Below are 18,053 nucleotides of genomic sequence, written 5' to 3' on the forward strand. Positions count from 1 at the left end.
TTTGCTTCATGTATTTTGAAAGAATTATTAGGCAAATGCACACTGAACACTGTTATGTCTTCATGATTAAATAATGTTTTTCATCATTATAAAAAAATCTATCAATACTACTATTTGTCTTGAAGTCTATTTTGCCTCACAGGAGTATGTCACACCATCTTTCATATTTTGTTTATACAGTTTACTTTCTTCTACTCTTTTACTTAGAACATAGGAGTCTTTATATATTTAAAGTGAATTTCTGGTGAAGAGTATATATTTGGGTCTTGGTTTTTGTTTTTGAACCAAGCTGATAATTTCTGCATCTTAAGAGTGTTAACTGCAATGTAGATACTAACAGAGTTGGATTTCAATCTCACATCTTCATATTGCTTTTTACTTCCTCTTTTTCTCCCTCCTTTTCTGCCTTTGTTTGTAAGAAGCACATATTTTTTTCATATTTCACTTTATTCCCTGTATTGAATTTTTAAAACTACAGCTCTTGGGAGTATTTCTAGGGCTTCGTCCAGAAATAATGACATGTAGATATAAGATCTCACAGTCCACTTTCAAATAATTTTATATCACTTCACAAACTATGAGAAACACTAGTATAATCCCATTTTCCCTGTCAATTTGTGCTCTAGTGCCCTTTTATTTTACTTCTATATGTCAATAACCCCTAGTATATAATGCAATTATTTTTGTTTTAAATAGCTAATAGTCTTAGCAAATATATACAATTATTTTTTTAAAAATTAAAAAATGTGTATTTTATATTTATCCAGGTACCCCTTCTGTTGTTCTTAATTTCCTTCTGCAGATCTAGGGTTTCATCTGGTATAATTTCTCCTTAACCAGAACAATTTCTTCTAGTATTTCTTATAGGTTTGCAAGGGACAAATTCTCTAAGCTGCTTGTCTGTTTGAAAATGTCTTTATTTCAACTTCATTTCTCTTAAATAATTTCACTGGATATAGGATTCTAGATTTACAGTTTTTTCCTTAAGCACTTTAAAGGTATCTTTCAGTTGGCTTTGCCTTCTAATATTTCTATCGAGAAGTCAGTTGTCATTTGTATTGTTCCTACATAGGTAATGTATTGTTTCTAAGACTGCTTTTAACAAGTGCTCTTTAGTGTAGCTTTCTAGTATATCTAGGTCTTGTTTTCTGAGCTTCACAGACCTGTGGGTTGGTATTTTTCATCAGTTTTAGAAAATAGTCATTATGTTTTCAGAGATTCTGTCTCTTCTTTATTAGATTGATGCTGTTCCATAGATCTTGGATGCTCTGTGGTCTTTTTCTTCCCAAATTCTACACACTGCCCCTTATGTTTCAGGTTGGAAACTTTGTCTGTCTTAGGCTCAAGTTCACGGATTCCTTCCTTTGTTGAGTCCAGTGTGCTATTAAGTCTTTTAAATATAAAATTTTCATTTGTGACAGTTTTTTTTAATTTCTAGCCATTCCATGGGATCCTTTTTTGTAGTATTGATGTGTCTAAATTCTCCCATCTTTTCATCCATATTTTCTACCTTTACTCCTACATTTAGTATTTATCGTCATCACCTCATCCTCATCATGATTTTATCATACTTATTTTCAAGTCCGTGTTTGGTAAATTCAACATCTGAGCCTTCTCTTGATTTAATTCTATTGACTGCTTTCTGTCTTGACAACTAGTTTTCTTTTCTTCCTTTTTTTGCATGTTTTGTAATTTTTAATTGTAAAATAGACCATTTCAGATAAAATAACAATAGAGGCTGAAACAAGTACTATTTAATCCCAGAATAGGGAACAACCCTTGTGTTGGGCCACAAGAGTGGGGGGAACTATAACTACATTTTATTGCAGTTTTAATTAAGTTTAGCTTCAGATGTTTTGAGAGCAGGATTAAGACGTTTTCCCCTGAGGGATGTAAGGTGGAAGTATTAGCACTAGATCCTGGAGACTACCAGGATCACTTAGCGTTTGATAGCAGAACTACTGACTGTTAAAACTGTCTGCTTTATAAACCTGCTGCCAGTTTTAAGTTCTCTTTGTTCTCAAGATCTGTCCCAGGCTTGCCGTGTCTTGGAGATATCACTCTGTCCACACAGTCTCAGAGGGCTTTTTCTGACCTCTCTTATCTCCCCCCAACCCTTATGTCTTAACAGCTCAAGTACAGAGTTCCCAGGGCTGGTTTTCACAGATCTTCTGCCCAAGGTCCCCTATTTTTATTGAGCAGGTACCTTGTATGATTCAGGAATGATTTTTTTCTCAGTTCTCTTCTGTTGGTTCCCAAACTTTGGTTTATTGCATGTGAGCACTCAGTCAAGACCAATGGGAAAGAGTTGACAGGTGTTAAGACTTGCTCTGTGGCTTCCTAGAATTTTTATTAGTTTTTCTAGTCCAGTGATGCCATTACATGTTAGGTAAAGTTTTGGCTGGTTTCCACCATCCCCATCTATTCTTTCTCTTTCTCCCATCACTCTATCAAGTACTACTGAAAACAAACTCACAATGTAAAATTTAGAATAAAACAATTCATCACAGGTCACATGCATTAGTTACCTATAAGCTTCAGAAAATAGAACTATTACTTATAGCACTTAAGATAAAATAGTTAAAGGAAAAAATCTAAAAGAATATTAGAAACTATAAATAACAAAGAATCCACAAAAACCACCAAGACAGACTGGAAAAAAAAAACACAAAGAATTTCTAGAAAGCAAAGGGTACTCTGAAATTAAAAAAATAGTTTTCACTTAAAGAGATGAAGAAAATTTATGAACTAGAAAACAGATATGACTGAAATTAAGTACAAGGAGAGTTGATAAATATGAAATTGGGGTTAAAAGACATGCAGAACAGAAAGATAATATCCTCTCAAAGGAACTGAAGGAGGACAGAATCCACACAATGTGGGAAAGGCAAAATTTGAAAAAAATACTGGCTAAGATTCCAGAATTGATTAAAGACAGGACTCCTCTGATCCAGGAAGCAGAATGAATCCCAAAAAGAATAAATAAAATGCTAGATATAAACACATTTTAGTTAAACTGTAGTATACCAAAAAAAGTAAGAGACTTTAAAAAGCAGTCAGTGAAAAAAAAGAACAAACCAAATCACTTGCAAACAAGATACAGTGCAGATCTTTGTAAACAGCAACAGAAGAAGCCAGATAGCATAAAACAGTTATCTTCAAAGTACTGACAGACAACAGCTGTCAACCTAGCACTTTAGACTGAATTATATTTACAAGTGAGGGTGAAATAAAGATAATTTGATGAAGCAAATATCAAGCCAAAAAGAGCCATATGAATATCAGGCAACATAGCTTCTAGGGTAAAAACCATTATTATAAAGAGGATTATTACATAATGATAAAAAATTTCAACTCACCAGGAAGGAATAATGATTCTAAACTTAGATGCATCTAATAACATAGTTTCAAAGATATAAAAATTAAATACCACTGCAAGGACAAACTGCTAAACCCACCATCACATTCAGAAGCTTAAAAAGTTTTTTTTAATAATACATCAAACAGACAACAGGTTAAAGTATAAAGAAAATCTGCACTACACAAATAACAAGGTTAGTAAACATACAGATAACCTCACAGTCAACAAATAGAGAATACATGCTTTCTTCAAGCACATTTATAAAGACTGACCCGCTTACAGGTTAAGTCAAATATCAAAAGAAAATCTATCCTACAGAACATGTTCTCTGACAACACTGCAATCCTACAATTAAGTTGCAAAATGGTAAGAAAATAACCAAAATATCTCCCATAACTTTAGGATGTAAAAAACAAAACTTTTAATAATAGGTCAGGTCATAGTTATAATAATAAAAACATAATTTGATTAACATATCCTACCGATATAATACGATCTCCTTTTCTGAGCTCTCCACTAAGATCAGCAGGTCCTCCAGCCAAGATAAAGGAAATAAATATTCCTTCTCCATCTTCACCTCCTACAATGTTGAAACCCAGGCCTGTTGAGCCACGATGAAGAACAACTTTTCTAGGTTCCCTAAAAAATTAGAAAAATATTGAACACCTTAGAAATTTTATATAGAACTTGACATTGTATCAGTGAGAATGCTCTACTGATAACTCTTATATTATCAAACTATAAAGAAAGCTAGATGAAAATTAAAAAGGTTTTCAAGGCAGAGTAGAAAGATTCTAAGAGGCTTAGAAATTAAAAGGAAAAATTCTAATTTTAAATAAAAGCTAAAAATCCTTGTTAAAAACCAATGATTTTTGTTAAAAAACAAACATGAAACTAAAACAAAAAGGAGAAAAAATTGTGGTAATTAAAAAAAATAATGACATAAAGAACCTACTCAAGAAATATATATCCTTATGAAAAGCTGATGTTGTACACATATTACCTATGAAGCAGTCACTGCCCTTACTTCCTAGATGTTGTAAAGGCAGATAAACCTTTGTCTTAGAAAAGGTAGGCCCTTTTTCCAGTCTCAAAAGGATGAATCATGACTAACCTAAGTCAGTCATAGCAATCTCATTCCTCTTTGCTAAGTTGAGGCTAAGACCCTATTTTGGCCTCTGAGAAATAAAGGTAAATTTTATTGTCATTTCCCAAGGAAAGATAGACCGTAACAAAAACAAAGCACATTTTGTTCCCTTCCCCACCCAAAATCCACCCCCACACAAAAAATGAACAATAAAATCCCATTACTGATTTAGACATATTCTAACCATGAAGGTAAGACCAGAAGAATCCCAGAGACACCATGGACCTAAGGGTTGCTACATAATTGCTGGAACTGCCCATCTCTAAACTTTCTATATAATTATTTTTTACTTAAGTCACAAACTTCCATCTCTCTCTCTGCTGTTCACCCATTCTAAGATGAGCCTTCTCCCCATCCCCTATTTTTTTTAAATTTTTTATTGTTATGTTAATCACCATACATCACTACTTCTTGATGTAGTGTTCCATGATTCATTATTTGTGCATAACACCCAGTGCTCCACGCAGAACGTGCCCTCTTTAATACCCATCACCAGGCTAACCCATCCCCCCACACCCTCCCCTCTAGAACCCTGTTTTTTTTTCAGAGTCCATCATCTCATCCCCTATTTTTTAAAATCTCTGAAATCAGAATACAACTTACCACTACTAGTGTTTCCCATTTGCTGCCAGTTATAAATGGTTGTGTGAATAGCATTTATAGTAAGACCATGAAAATTCCAGCAGCAGGTATGATGAGATACAGAATATTAGAATGTATCATATTTGGTAAATATTTTTTAAAAATTTAACTGGATTTTTTAGAACATTTCAAAAAGCTATTGGTAACAAAAGGCTTAACAAAAGTAATTTTTTAAAAGATTTTATTTATTAGAGAGAGAGAAAGAGAGAGCGCACGCGCACGCGTGCACAAGCAGGGGGAGCAGAGGGGATAGGGAAAAGCAGACTCCCCGCTGAGCAGGGAGACCAATGTGGACGGGGCTCAATCCCAGGACTTTTGGGTCATGACCTGAGCCGAAGGCAGACGCTTAACTATCTGAGCCACCCAGGCGCCCCAGAGGTAAATATTTTTAAAAAATGAATTTTAGGGATCCTTCCATATAATGTGGAATTAATCTTAAGTATTTGCTAAAAACCTAAACTGGCATTTTCTAGTCACACATAGGTTTTCATCATTAATCAGCTTTGCCAGTTCACTTACAGGGTTAACAAAATTATACTTTCTTATCAAAAAGAGCAAAACCAAATAATTGTTTAGAAAATATTAAACACATATACACATATATAAAAAGAAATGGAATAATAAATCCAAATTCAGGAAAACAGTTCACTTGGTGAGGCAGTGTAGGAGAGGCAGGAGAGGATCAGGGCACAAAACAGGTTTCACTATATTGATATTTTATTTCACTGTTAGATGATGGACTCACAGTTTAGAGTTTCTACGACTTTAAAACATATATGGAGGAGGAGGGAGGGCGGATGGGTTAAATGGGTGACGGGTATTAAGGATGGCACTTGTGATGAGCCCTGGGTGTTGTATGTAAGTGATGAATCACTAAATTCTACACCTGAAACTAGTATTACACTGTGTGCTAACTAATTGGAATTTAAATAAAAACTTGAAAAGAAAAAAATATATTTGTATGAAGCAAAAAGCCACACATATATATGAATTAGTTTTATATAAATATAAATTTTATATAATAATTTAAAATATTCTGCTAAAATCCAGCAGTATTTCAGAGGAAAATAAATTCTGATTTTTTCAAATAACATAAGCACATGAAAAGATGTTCATTATTAGTCATTAGAGAAATGCATGAAAATCACGAGATACATCCCACTTACTATAATGGCTATAAAACAAAACGGAAGAGAAAAAACAAGTATTGGTTGAGGTTGTGGAGAAACGGGAACCCTCATATATTGATGGTGGGAATGTAAAATGATGTGGGTGCTATAAAAAACAAATGGTTCCTCATAAACGTAAACATACAATGACTGTGTGACTCAGCAATTCCACTCCTCAGAATGTATTCAAAGGAAGTGAAAACAAGGATGCAAGCAAATACATGCAAGCCAATGTTTATCAGAGCATTATTCTCAATACTCAAAAGGTGGAAATAACCCAAGTGTCCATCAACAGATGAATGGATAAATAAAATGTGGTATATACACATAATGGAATATTTTCAGCTTACATAAGGAATGAAGACTTTTTTTTTTTTTAAAGATTTTATTTATTTATTTGACAGAGAGACAGAGAGAGAGCACACAAGCAGGGGGAGCGGCAGGCAGAGGTAGAGGGAGAAGCAGGCTCCCTGCTAAGCAGAGAGCCTGATGTAGGGCTCCATCCCAGGACTCTGGGATCATAACCTGGGTCAAAGGCAGACGCTTAACTGACTGAGCCACCCAGGCACCGCAGGAATGAAGTTTTGATACATGCTACAACATGGATGAATCTTGAAAACACTATGCTAAACGAAAGAAGTCAGACACAAAAGAGTTGAAAGATTATATGAACAATCTAGGATAGGCAAATGTATAGGACACAAAGTACACTAGACCAGAGGTTACCAGGGACTGGGAGGAGAGGGAAATAGGAATTACTGCTTAATGGCTACAGTTTGTTTGAGGTGGCAAAAAGGTCCTGGAAACAGTGGTGATGATTTCCTAATGTTGGGAATGGAATTAATGCCAATGAATCACACATTTAAAAAAAATTAATAATGTGGGGCACCTGGGTGGCTCAGGAGGTTAAGCATCTGCCTTTGGCTCAGGTCATGATCCCAGGGTCCGGGGATCGAGTCCTGCGTCGGGCTCTCTGCTCAGCAGGAGCCTGCTTCTCCCTCTCCCTGCCACTCCCCCTACTTGTACTCTCTCTCTCTCTGTCAAATAAATAAAATCTTAAAAAAAAGTCCTTAAAAAAAATAATATACAAATAAAATTTTGAGTTTACATTTTAAATGGGAGAAGTGTACGATATGTGGATCGTATCTCAATAAAGCTGTTAAAGAATGAACTTTAGAATCATCAATTTTCTGTATGTTGGGATTTTTCTTTTCCTTTTTTATTTTATATTATTTATTTGTTTTTTTAAAGATTTTACTTATTTATTTGAGAGACAGAGTGAGTGAGTGAGAAAGCACACGAATAGGGGCAAAGGGAGAGGGAGAAGCAGGCTCCCCTGCTGAGCATGGAGCCTGACACAGGGCTGGATCCCAGGAAGACCCTGAGATCATGACCTGAGCTGAAAGCAGACGCTTAACCAACTGAGCCACCCAGGTGCCCTCTTTCTTTTCCTTCTTTTAAATTGGTAATGTGAGATAACCTCTGAAAGACTGCTTAGGGTCAAATTGTGGAGAACTTCTAATGTGAGGGTAAAGATTTTTGTACTTCATATCTGGACAAAGTTGTGTAATTATCAAAAGGGAGTGATAAAACACATGTTTTAGGAAGGCATATGCAGTAATCAACCACCTGATTTTCACACAAAAGTAGAGAAGACAGGTAGACTTGTGTAATACTAAAAAAGTCCAATACAATATTCTAGAGAAAAGATATGTAATGAAAAAAGATGGGGAACAGTAATCAAGACACCAATATAACATACTTTTTAGTTTGAAAAATATGTAGAAATTAAAGGCTAGATAAGCCATTAACTATTTTTCCTCTTTACTTCTATAAATTGGCACTATTAGAAAACAACAACAAAGCCACGACAGATCAGTATAGGAGCACAGCCTAAAGACTAACAGTCTTGAAAATTCATATGACAAAGAGATAACCACAAATACTGTTTCTAATTTTCACTCCAAACACAATTACTGAGCACATATTTATAAATTAAGTTTTCAATATTGCTAACTCTTGAAAAAAAAGAACATAGATGAATATTCTTTCCTACCTGACCTTAATGATCTCTTTAAGACTCCTAGAGTCAGGAGTCTGACAAGAGTAATTATAATTTTGAAAGCTCAAAAATAATAATGCCAACAATAATGCAATTAATAAAAACACAAAACAGACATTAATCAGCAGACATTTAATGTTAAATGTTATAATATGAAATACTTGTACAAATTATAAAGCAATCTGTATAAATGTTAACATCTTATTTTTATATTAAATCATGAAAAAGATCTAAAATATTTTTCACTTATTTTTTCCCACCTACTTAAGAGTTCTTTGGGAATAAAAAGAAAGATTTACAAACTTTATTTAAAGATTATTTATTTATTTATTTGACAGAGAGAGAGACAGAGAGAGAGAGGCCAAGTAGGCAGAGCAGCGGGCAGAGGGAGAGGGAGAAGCAGGCTTCCCGCTGAGCAGGGAGCCCGATGCGGGGCTCGATCCCAGGACCCTGGGATCATAACCTGAGCTGAAGGCAGATGCTTAACCGACTGAGCCACCCAGGCGCCCCTACAAACTTTATTTAAAACAGTAAAGTCAGATCAAGGTAAATTTTAGGAGTGAGGTTATCAAAGATACATATTAAGCAAAGAAAATATCCCTTGTTGAATTCTAAACATGAATCAAATGATTGCTGTAACAAATAGGAATATATGAAAAGTTAGTTTTAAATATACATATGTATATTCTTAACTCAGTTTTACCTATGCTAATTTCTAAGAACAATTAACCATTCCCGAAAAATAAGTACTATGTTTTTAAAAAGGGCAGCGATTTGGAATATAAAATATTTTTATATTTCAGCCTCTTCAATGAACCCTCCAATGAAAAAAATTAAGGTTTAAGTTCATTATCTATCAGTAAAATTTTTTAGTCCTGAAAACTGTGGCTGTAAACTGATTATAACTCCTTCTAACAGTTGGCTTTTTTTAAGAAGGACAAACGTTCAGTTCCTCACCTTGTAATTTCATCATCTCCAAGCATTGCTTTTGAAACAGGTGAGTATCTGGCTGGTGATGCTGGTGTATGGCCCAAATAGGAAGATGGGCTAACATGGTTATCAACAGGTTGAGAAGAAGCTTCAAAATAAAGAAAGTAAAAAGCACTTTAAGTGAAATGAGCCATTCAGTACTGCATTTGTGAATTATCAATTTTAAGGTTAATGTATATAATTCATATCCGCTTATTTACGTAAGTTCGTAGAAAAGACTTACCGGGTAAAAAATTAGACAAGCTCAAGTTTCCAGGTAAAAACTAGCATAGATACTCAGATCAGTAAAGCAAACTTATACCATTTGGTTTCTCTTGAGAAAACAGAACTAAAAAGTAGTTTTACATTAACTAATTTGCACAGTGAAATCCAGGAAAGGTCATTTAAAAGACTGTCCTAGAAAAGACTATAATACAAAATCTAAAGTACAGTAACTTAATTTTTGTGATAAGTCATTCTGCAGGTTGTTTAAAAAAATTTCTATTACTTCAAGTTTAATTGTGAATAATGAAAACCAAAAACTTAAAAATAGGCTCAGAAAGATTATGCTCAAAAATATTACAATAAATTAAGGGACTTCTGGCTTCCAGTTTGACATAAAAGAAGCTTGGAAGTCATCACTCTCTGTTCTAACAACAACTAAAAAGCTAAACAAACTAAAAATTCAGTAACTCTTCTTAGATCCTTAAGATAAGGGGGATGACAGGGCAAACTCCTGCCCCCCAAACTGGAGAAAATGGTAGGTGAATACAGAGAATTATAACTTACCAGGGCAGAAACCTCTGTGGGAACTAGTGCTGGGGTAGAGAAACCTGAATTGTAACTGGCAAATTGCTGGAGGTTCAGTATGGGCCAGTAAAAACACTCCTGGGGAAATGGACCCTCAAATCTATGGTCAACTTTGACAAATCAGGAAAAAATATCCAATGGAAAAAAAGACAGTCTCTTCAATAAGTGGTGATGGGAAAATTGGACAGCTACATATAGAAGAATGAAACTGGGCCATTCCCTTACACCATACACAAAGATAAAACTCAAAATGGATGAAAGACCTCAATGTGAGACAGGAATCCATCAAAATCCTAGAGGAGAACATAGGCAATTACCTCTTCCACATCGGCCACAGTAACTTCTTTTAAGACATGGCTCCAAAGGCAAGTGAAACAAAAGCAAAAATAAACTTCTGGGACTTCATCAAGATAAAAAGCTTCTGCACAGCAAAGGAAACAGTCAACGAAACTAAGAGGCAGCCCACGGAATGGGAGAAGATATTTGCAAAGGACATTACAGATAAAGGGCTGATATCCAAGATCTATAAAGAACTCAAACTCAACACTCAAAAAACTAATAACCCAGTCAAAAAATGGGCAGAAGACATGAACAGACACTTATCCAAAAAAGATATAGAAATGGCTAACAGACACATGAAAAAATGCTCAACATCAGTAGCCATCAGGGAAATACAAATCAAAACCACAATGAGATACCAACCTTACACCAGTTAGAATGACAAAAATTAACAAAACAGGAAACAACAAATGTTGGCGAGGATGTGGAGAATGGGGAACTCTCTTACACTGCTGGTAGGAATGCAAGTTGGTACAGCCACTCTAGAAAACAGTATGGAGGTTCTTCAAGACATTAAGAATAGAGCTACCCTATGACCCAGCAATTGCACTACTGGGTATTTACCCCAAAGATAGAGATGTAGTGAGAAAAAGGGGCACCTGCGCCCCAATGTTCATAGCAGCAATGTCCACAATAGCCAAACTGTGGAAAGAGCCAAGATGCCCTTCAACAGATGAATGGATAAAGAAGATGCAGTGTATCTACACAATGGAATATTATTCAGCCATCAGAAACAATGAATACCCACCATTTGCATCGACATGGATGGAACTGGAGGGGATTACGTTAAGTGAAGTAAGTCAAACAGAAAAAGACAATTATTATATGGTTTTACTCATATGTGGAACACAAGCAATAGCATGGAGGACCATAGGGGAAGGGAGGGAAATCCAAAGGCAGAGAAATCAGAGAGATGAACCATGAAAGACTATAGACCCCGAGAAACAATCTGGGGGTTTCAGAGGGGAAGAGGGTGGGCGGATGGGGTAACAGGGTGATGGGTATGAGGGCAAGTGCTGTGATGAGCACTGGGTGTTATACTTAACTAATGAATTGTTGAACACTGCATCAAGGACTAATTATATACTATACAGTGGCTAACTGAACATAATAAAAAAAAAATATGGTAAACTGAAGAAAAAAAACCCCAAAAACCAAAAAACCAAACAACCCCTCCCCCAAACCCAAAACACTCCTGGGGGACCCTGTTACTGGGGGAGCCCACACATTTTTGAGTTTTACCTCCTGGATCTCTACCAGGCTCTCACAGTGAATAGTGGAGAAAAATCTTGTGCTGCCAACAGGAGGAAGGGAAAACAAACCATTCTGAAATACACAAGAGCATTCTGTTTTTCATAACAGAGTCTGCCTTCAGGAGAAATTATCAAAGCCTAGCCTGCTAGGGTTTTATCAGAGACCAGTGACCTGGGGTAAGGGAAATAACTCCAGTCCACTCTGGTCATCCTATCCACCTAAGGGAGGAAGTGAGAATACTGAGAAGCACTGTGTAGCTTACATTCCAGAGGTGCAAACTCATTAAAAGACTTGAGACCTGATCACAGGACTAGGAACACTTTCCCTCCCCAACACCTTATCGTCACATTACTAATGGCCTATTTACAGCAGTTCCTTTTACCCAGTACATCATGCCTGGCTATCAGGAAAAAATTACAAGACATAATAAAAGGCAAAAACACAGTTGGAAGAGACAGGGCAAACATGAGAACAGACTCAGACATAGCAGCAATGTTGGAATATCAGACCAGGAATTTAGAACAACAATGATGAAGGGTGCCTGGGTTGTGCAGTCAGTTAAGCGTCCAACTCTTGGTTTTGGCTCAGGTCGTGATCTCAGCATCATGAGATCAAGCCCCAAGTCGGGCTGGTGCTCAGTGTGGAGTCTGCTTGAGACTCTTTCTCCCTCGCCCTCTGCCCCTCCCCCCTGCTGTCTCTTTCTAAAAAAAAAATAAAACAACGATTAACATGCTAATGGATCAAGTGGATAGACAGTATGCAAAAACAGATAAGCAAGGTAAGCAGAGAGGTGGGAATTCTAAGAGAAACAAAATGAAATACTAGACAACAAAAACACTGTTAACAGAAATGAAGAATGCCTTTGATGGGCTTATTAATAGTCTGGCAATGGCTGAGAAAAGAATCTCTGAATTTAAGGATATCTCAATAGCAACCACTAACACTGAAAAGCAAAGAGAAAAAAGAGAATGAAACAAAAGAAACCCAAAACAAAATATCCAAGAATGGTGAGATAGCTACAAAAGGTGTAACATATAAGAAATGGGAATACCAAATGTAGAAGGAGAGAAAGGATGGAAGAAATACTTGAAACAATAATGACTAAGAATTAACATCAGACATCAAACCATAGATCTAGGAAGAAATATTTGAAACAATAATGACTAAGAATTAACATCAGACATCAAACCCATATAAGAAATGGGAATACCAAATGTAGAAGGAGAGAAAGGATGGAAAAAATATTTGAAACAATAATGACTACGAATTAACAACAGACATCAAACCACAGATCTAGGAAGCTCAGGAAACACCAATTAGGTTAAATGCCAAGAAAATTACATGTAGAAATATCCTTTTCAAATGAGAGGGAAAAAGGTGGGGGGAAGGAGAGAAATCTTAAAAGAAGTCACAGGGAAAAAAAACCCACTATACTGATAGAGGTACAAAGATAAGAATTACATCTTACTTCTCAGAAACTAATAGTAGTGACACTGTATTCAACTACATTTGCTTATGTGTGTATATATATGTGTGTGTGTATGTATATGTATAAGTGAAATGAATGTCAGCAATGGTACAAGGGATGGGAGAGAGGAATTAGTTTTATTTTAAGGTACTTATACTACCTATGAAGCTGTATACTGTTAGTGGACTTGAATTAGTTGATATGTATATTGCAAACTCTAGGGTAACCACTGAAAAAAAGTAAAGCGAGACTATAACTGTTAAGGAAGGAGAGAAAATGGAATAAAATGTTTGAATAAAATTGTAAAGGACAGAAAAAGAGTGGATGACAAATACAGAAACAAGAGCAACAAATAGAAAACAGTAACAGATATAATAGATATTAATCCAACTGTATCAATAATCACTATGAACATCAATGGTCTAAATGCACCAATTAGAAGACGAAGATTATCAGAGTGGATCAAAAACAAGACCCAATTATATACTGTCTATAGGAAAGGCACTTTATAAAGGCACACATAGATGAAAAGTAAAGGGATGGAGAAAGATATTACCATTCTAACACTAATAAAAGGAAGTGGGAGTAACTACATTAATTTCAGACAGAGAAGACTCAAAATAAATAAAGTTATGAGGGATAAAGAAGGGCATTACATAATGACAAAAGGGTCAATTCTCCAAGAAGATATACAATCCTTAACACGTATGCATCCAACAAGTGTCAAGCTATGTGAGGCCAAAATGAGAGAACTGCAAGGAGAAACAGATGGATGCACACTCTTTTCTTATGCATGGACAGATATATGAGGCAGAAAATCAGTAAGGACATAGATGAACTCAACAATATCATTAATCAACAGGATATAATGGACACCTATAGACTACTCCATCCAACAACAGAACATACATTCTTCTTAAGCTCACATGGAGCATTCACCAAGACAGACCACATCCTGGGCCATAAAACACATCTTAGCAAATTAAAAAAAATAAATCATACAATGTCTGCTCTCAAATCACAATGGAATGAAAAGAAATCAGTAACAAAATGATAGCTGGAGATCTCAAAATATGTAGGGATTATATAATACACTCCTAAATAGTACATGGATCAAAAAAGAAATCTCTGGAGAAATTAAAAATATTTTGAACTAAGTGAAAATGAAAACATGGTATATCAAAACTGTGGGATAGAGTGAAAGCAGTGCTAAGAGGGAAATTTATAGTATTGAATGTATTCAATACTATAAATCTAAAATGAGTCATCTTAGCTTCTACCCTATGAAACTAAAAAAGAGCAAATTAAAATAAGGAAAGAAATAAAAAATTAGAGCAGAAATCAATGAAATTAAAAAACATGAAATCAATAGAGAAAATCAGTAGGACCAAAAGCTGCTTTTTTTTTTTTTTAAGATTTTTATTTATTTATTCATGAGACACAGCAGGCTCCCAAGGAGCAGGGAGCCCGATGCGGGACTCGATCCCAGGACTCTGGGATCATGACCTGAGCCAAAGGCGGACACTTAACCATCTGAGCCATCCAGGCGCCCCCAAAAGCTGCTTCTTTGAAAAGATCAATAAAATTAGTAAGCCTTGAGCCAAGCTAAGAAAAAAAGAGAAGAAAAATTATTAATATCAGAAATGAAAGGAGGGGACATCATGACAGATCCCATGGACGTTAAAAGGAAAATAAATATTACGAACAGCTCTATGCCCACAAATTTTGTAACGTAGATGAAATGGACCAATTCCTTGAAAGACACAATCTGCCAAAACCCACACACACAAAATAGACCATCTGAACAGCCTATATCTATTAAAGAAACTGAATCAATAACTGATTGCCTTCCAAAACAGAATCTATCAGGCCCAGCTAGGTTCACTGATGAGTTCCACCAAACAAGTATTTAAGGAAGAAATTATACCAATTCCCTATAATCTCTTCCAGCAGACAGAAGCCAAGGGAATGCTTCCTAACTCATTCTATGAAGTCAGCATTACCCCAGACAACAGAACCAGACAAAGAAATTACAAGAAAAATAAACAACAACTATAGAACAATATCTCTCATGAACATAGATGGAAAAATCAACAGACTATTAGCAAATCAAATCCAACAATGTATAAAAAGGACTGTAAACCGTAAGCATATGGGATTTATCCCAGGTATGCAAAGCTGGTTCAACATTTGAAAATCAATTAATATGATCTATCACATCAACAGGCTAAAGAAGAAAAGTCACATGATCAATGGATGCAGAAAAAGCACTTGAGAAAACCCAGTATCAATTTATGATATAAACTCTCAGTAAACTAGGAACAGAAGGGAGTATCATCAACTTGTTAAAGTGTATCTATAAACTTAAGAGTGAGAAACTTGAAGTTTTACTATTAAGAAGAGGAACGAGTAAAGAATGTCCTAATGTGGTAAGACAAGAAAAGGAAATAAAGGTATATAGACTGAGAAAGAAATAACAGAACTCTTTGTTTGTAGATGTCATGATCATTTATGTAGAAAATCTGAAAGAATCGACAAAAAAACTCCTGGAACTAATAAGCAATCTTAGCAAGTTTGCAGGATACAAGGTTAATATATAAAAGTCAATTGCCAAAAAGGGTCAATTGCTTTCCTATATACCAGCAATGAACAAGTGGAATTTGAAATTAAAAAGACAATACCATTTACATCAGCACCCCCAAAACGATATACTTAAGTATAAATCTAACAAAATGTATAGAAGATCTATGTGAATAAAACAATAAAATTCTGATGAAAGAGATCAAAGAAGAGTTAAATAGATATTCCATGTTCATGGGTAGAAAGACTCAATACTGTCAAGATAATTAGTTATTTATTTTTAAAAGATTTTATTTATTTGACAGAGAGAAACACAGAGAGAGAGGGAACACAAGCAGGGGGCGTGGGAGAGGGAGAAGCAGGCTTCCTGCTGAGCAGGGAGCCAGATGCGGGGCTCGATCCCAGGACCCTGGGATCACGACCTGAGCTGAAGGCAAGACGCTTAACGACTGAGACACCCAGGTGCCCCTAATTAGTTCTTTTCAACTTGATCTACAGATTCACTACAATCCCAATCAAAATACCAATAAGTTATTTTGTGGATATTGTCAAATTAATCCTAAGGTTTATAAGGAGAGGCAAAAGACCCACAAAAGACAGCAAAATATTGAAGAACAAAGTCGGAGGACTGAGACTACCTGAGTTCAAGACTTCCTATAAAGCTAGAGTAATCAAGACAGTGTGGTATTGGAAAGAGAACAGAAAAATAGATAAAAATGGAACAGAACAGGGAGTCCAGAAGCATACTATAAATATAGTCAACTGATCTTTGACAGAGGGGCAAAGGCAGTATGAGCAAAGACAGTCTTTTCAACAAATGGTGTTGAAACAATTGGATGTCCACATGCAAAAGAAAAAAAAATGAATCTAGACATAAACCTTACAAAATTAATTCAAAGTGGATCACAGACCTGAATGTGAAACACAAAACTATAAGACTCCTAGAAGATAACATAGGAGAAAATCTAGATGACTCTGGATATGGCAATGACACCAAAGGCAGGATCCATGAAAACAAAAGAATAAAAAAGCTAGATTTCATTAAAATGTTTCTGCTCTTAAAAAGACACTGTCTAAAAAATTAAAAGACCAGCCACAGACTGGGACAAAAATATTTGCAAAAGACATACCTGATAAAGGACTGTGGGCCAAAGTATACAAAGAACTCTTAAATTCAACAGTAAGATAACTCAATTTTAAAATGTGCCAAAGACCCTTAACAGACACCTCACCGAAAACCAAAGATGGTGAATAAGTATATGAAAAGGTGCTCCACACCACACGTCATCAGGAAAATGCTAATTAAAACTGTTGTACATCTATTAGAATGGCCCAGATACCGAACAATGATAACATCAAATGCTGGTAAGAACGTGAAACAACAGGAACTCTCATGGCTGGAGTACAGTCAATTTGGAAGACAGTTTGGCCATTTCTTATAAAACTAAACATATTCTTACTATCTGACCCAGCCATCATGTTCCTTGGTATTCACCAAAAGGAGATGAAAACTTCTGTCCACACATAAACCTGCCCACAGATACTTAAAGCAGCTTTATTCATAATTTCCAAAATTTATAAGAAACCAAGATGTTCTTCCACTGGTGAATGGATAAATAAACTGTGATACACCCAAAGAGTTATTCAGCACTAAAAAGAAAGGAGCTATAAGCCATGAAAAGATATGGGAAACCCTGGATGCATATTACTATGTGAAAGAAGCCAACCTCAAAAGGCTACATACTGTATGATACAAGCTATGTAACATTCTGGAAAAGGCCAAACTATGGTAAGAGTAAAAAAAATCAGTGGTTGCTACAGGTTAGAGGAGAGAAAGAACAGATAGAAGAACACAGGATTTTTAGGTAAGTGAAACTACTCTATATGATTCTATGATGATGGATACAGGTCATTATATATTTGTTCAAACCCACAGAACGTACAATTAAAAGTGAAACCTAATGTAAACTGTGAATTTTGGGTAAGATGTGGCAATGTAGGTTCATCAGTTGTAACAAATATATCATTCTGGTGGGGGATGTTGATAATAGGGGAGGCTATGCATGGATGGGGGCAGATGGTGTTATGAGAAATTTCTCTACCTTCTGCTCAATTTTGCTGTGAATCTAAAATTGCTCTAAAATATAAAGTTTATTAAAAAAAAAACCTCTATGCTCTGATAGCAGCTCAGTTCTGTCAACCCAATTTATAATTATGCTTTTTTAAGAAAAGATTTATTTATTTTAGAGAGA

At 35.5% G+C, this 18,053-nt stretch overlaps 1 protein-coding gene across 9 annotated transcripts in view; it reads right to left on the reverse strand.

Annotated features, from left to right (window-relative positions):
* Window positions 1-18,053, reverse strand: part of DLG1 (discs large MAGUK scaffold protein 1) — a 257,311-nt gene that overhangs the window by 69,693 nt on the left and 169,565 nt on the right. For all 9 annotated transcript variants that reach the window (XM_088024979.1, XM_088024980.1, XM_028100854.2 and 6 more), the window contains 2 exons: window positions 9,339-9,459; window positions 3,844-4,000 (listed from right to left, as the gene is read on the reverse strand). In XM_088024979.1, the coding sequence (XP_087881105.1) occupies window positions 3,844-4,000; window positions 9,339-9,459 (278 nt within the window). The remainder of the gene's footprint in view (window positions 1-3,843; window positions 4,001-9,338; window positions 9,460-18,053) is intronic.

This window comes from Eumetopias jubatus, unplaced genomic scaffold (assembly GCF_037043125.1).
Source record: "Eumetopias jubatus isolate StellerSeaLion01/CBP00866 unplaced genomic scaffold, mEumJub1_p1.0 scaffold_1, whole genome shotgun sequence".
Classification (NCBI taxonomy): domain Eukaryota; kingdom Metazoa; phylum Chordata; class Mammalia; order Carnivora; family Otariidae; genus Eumetopias; species Eumetopias jubatus.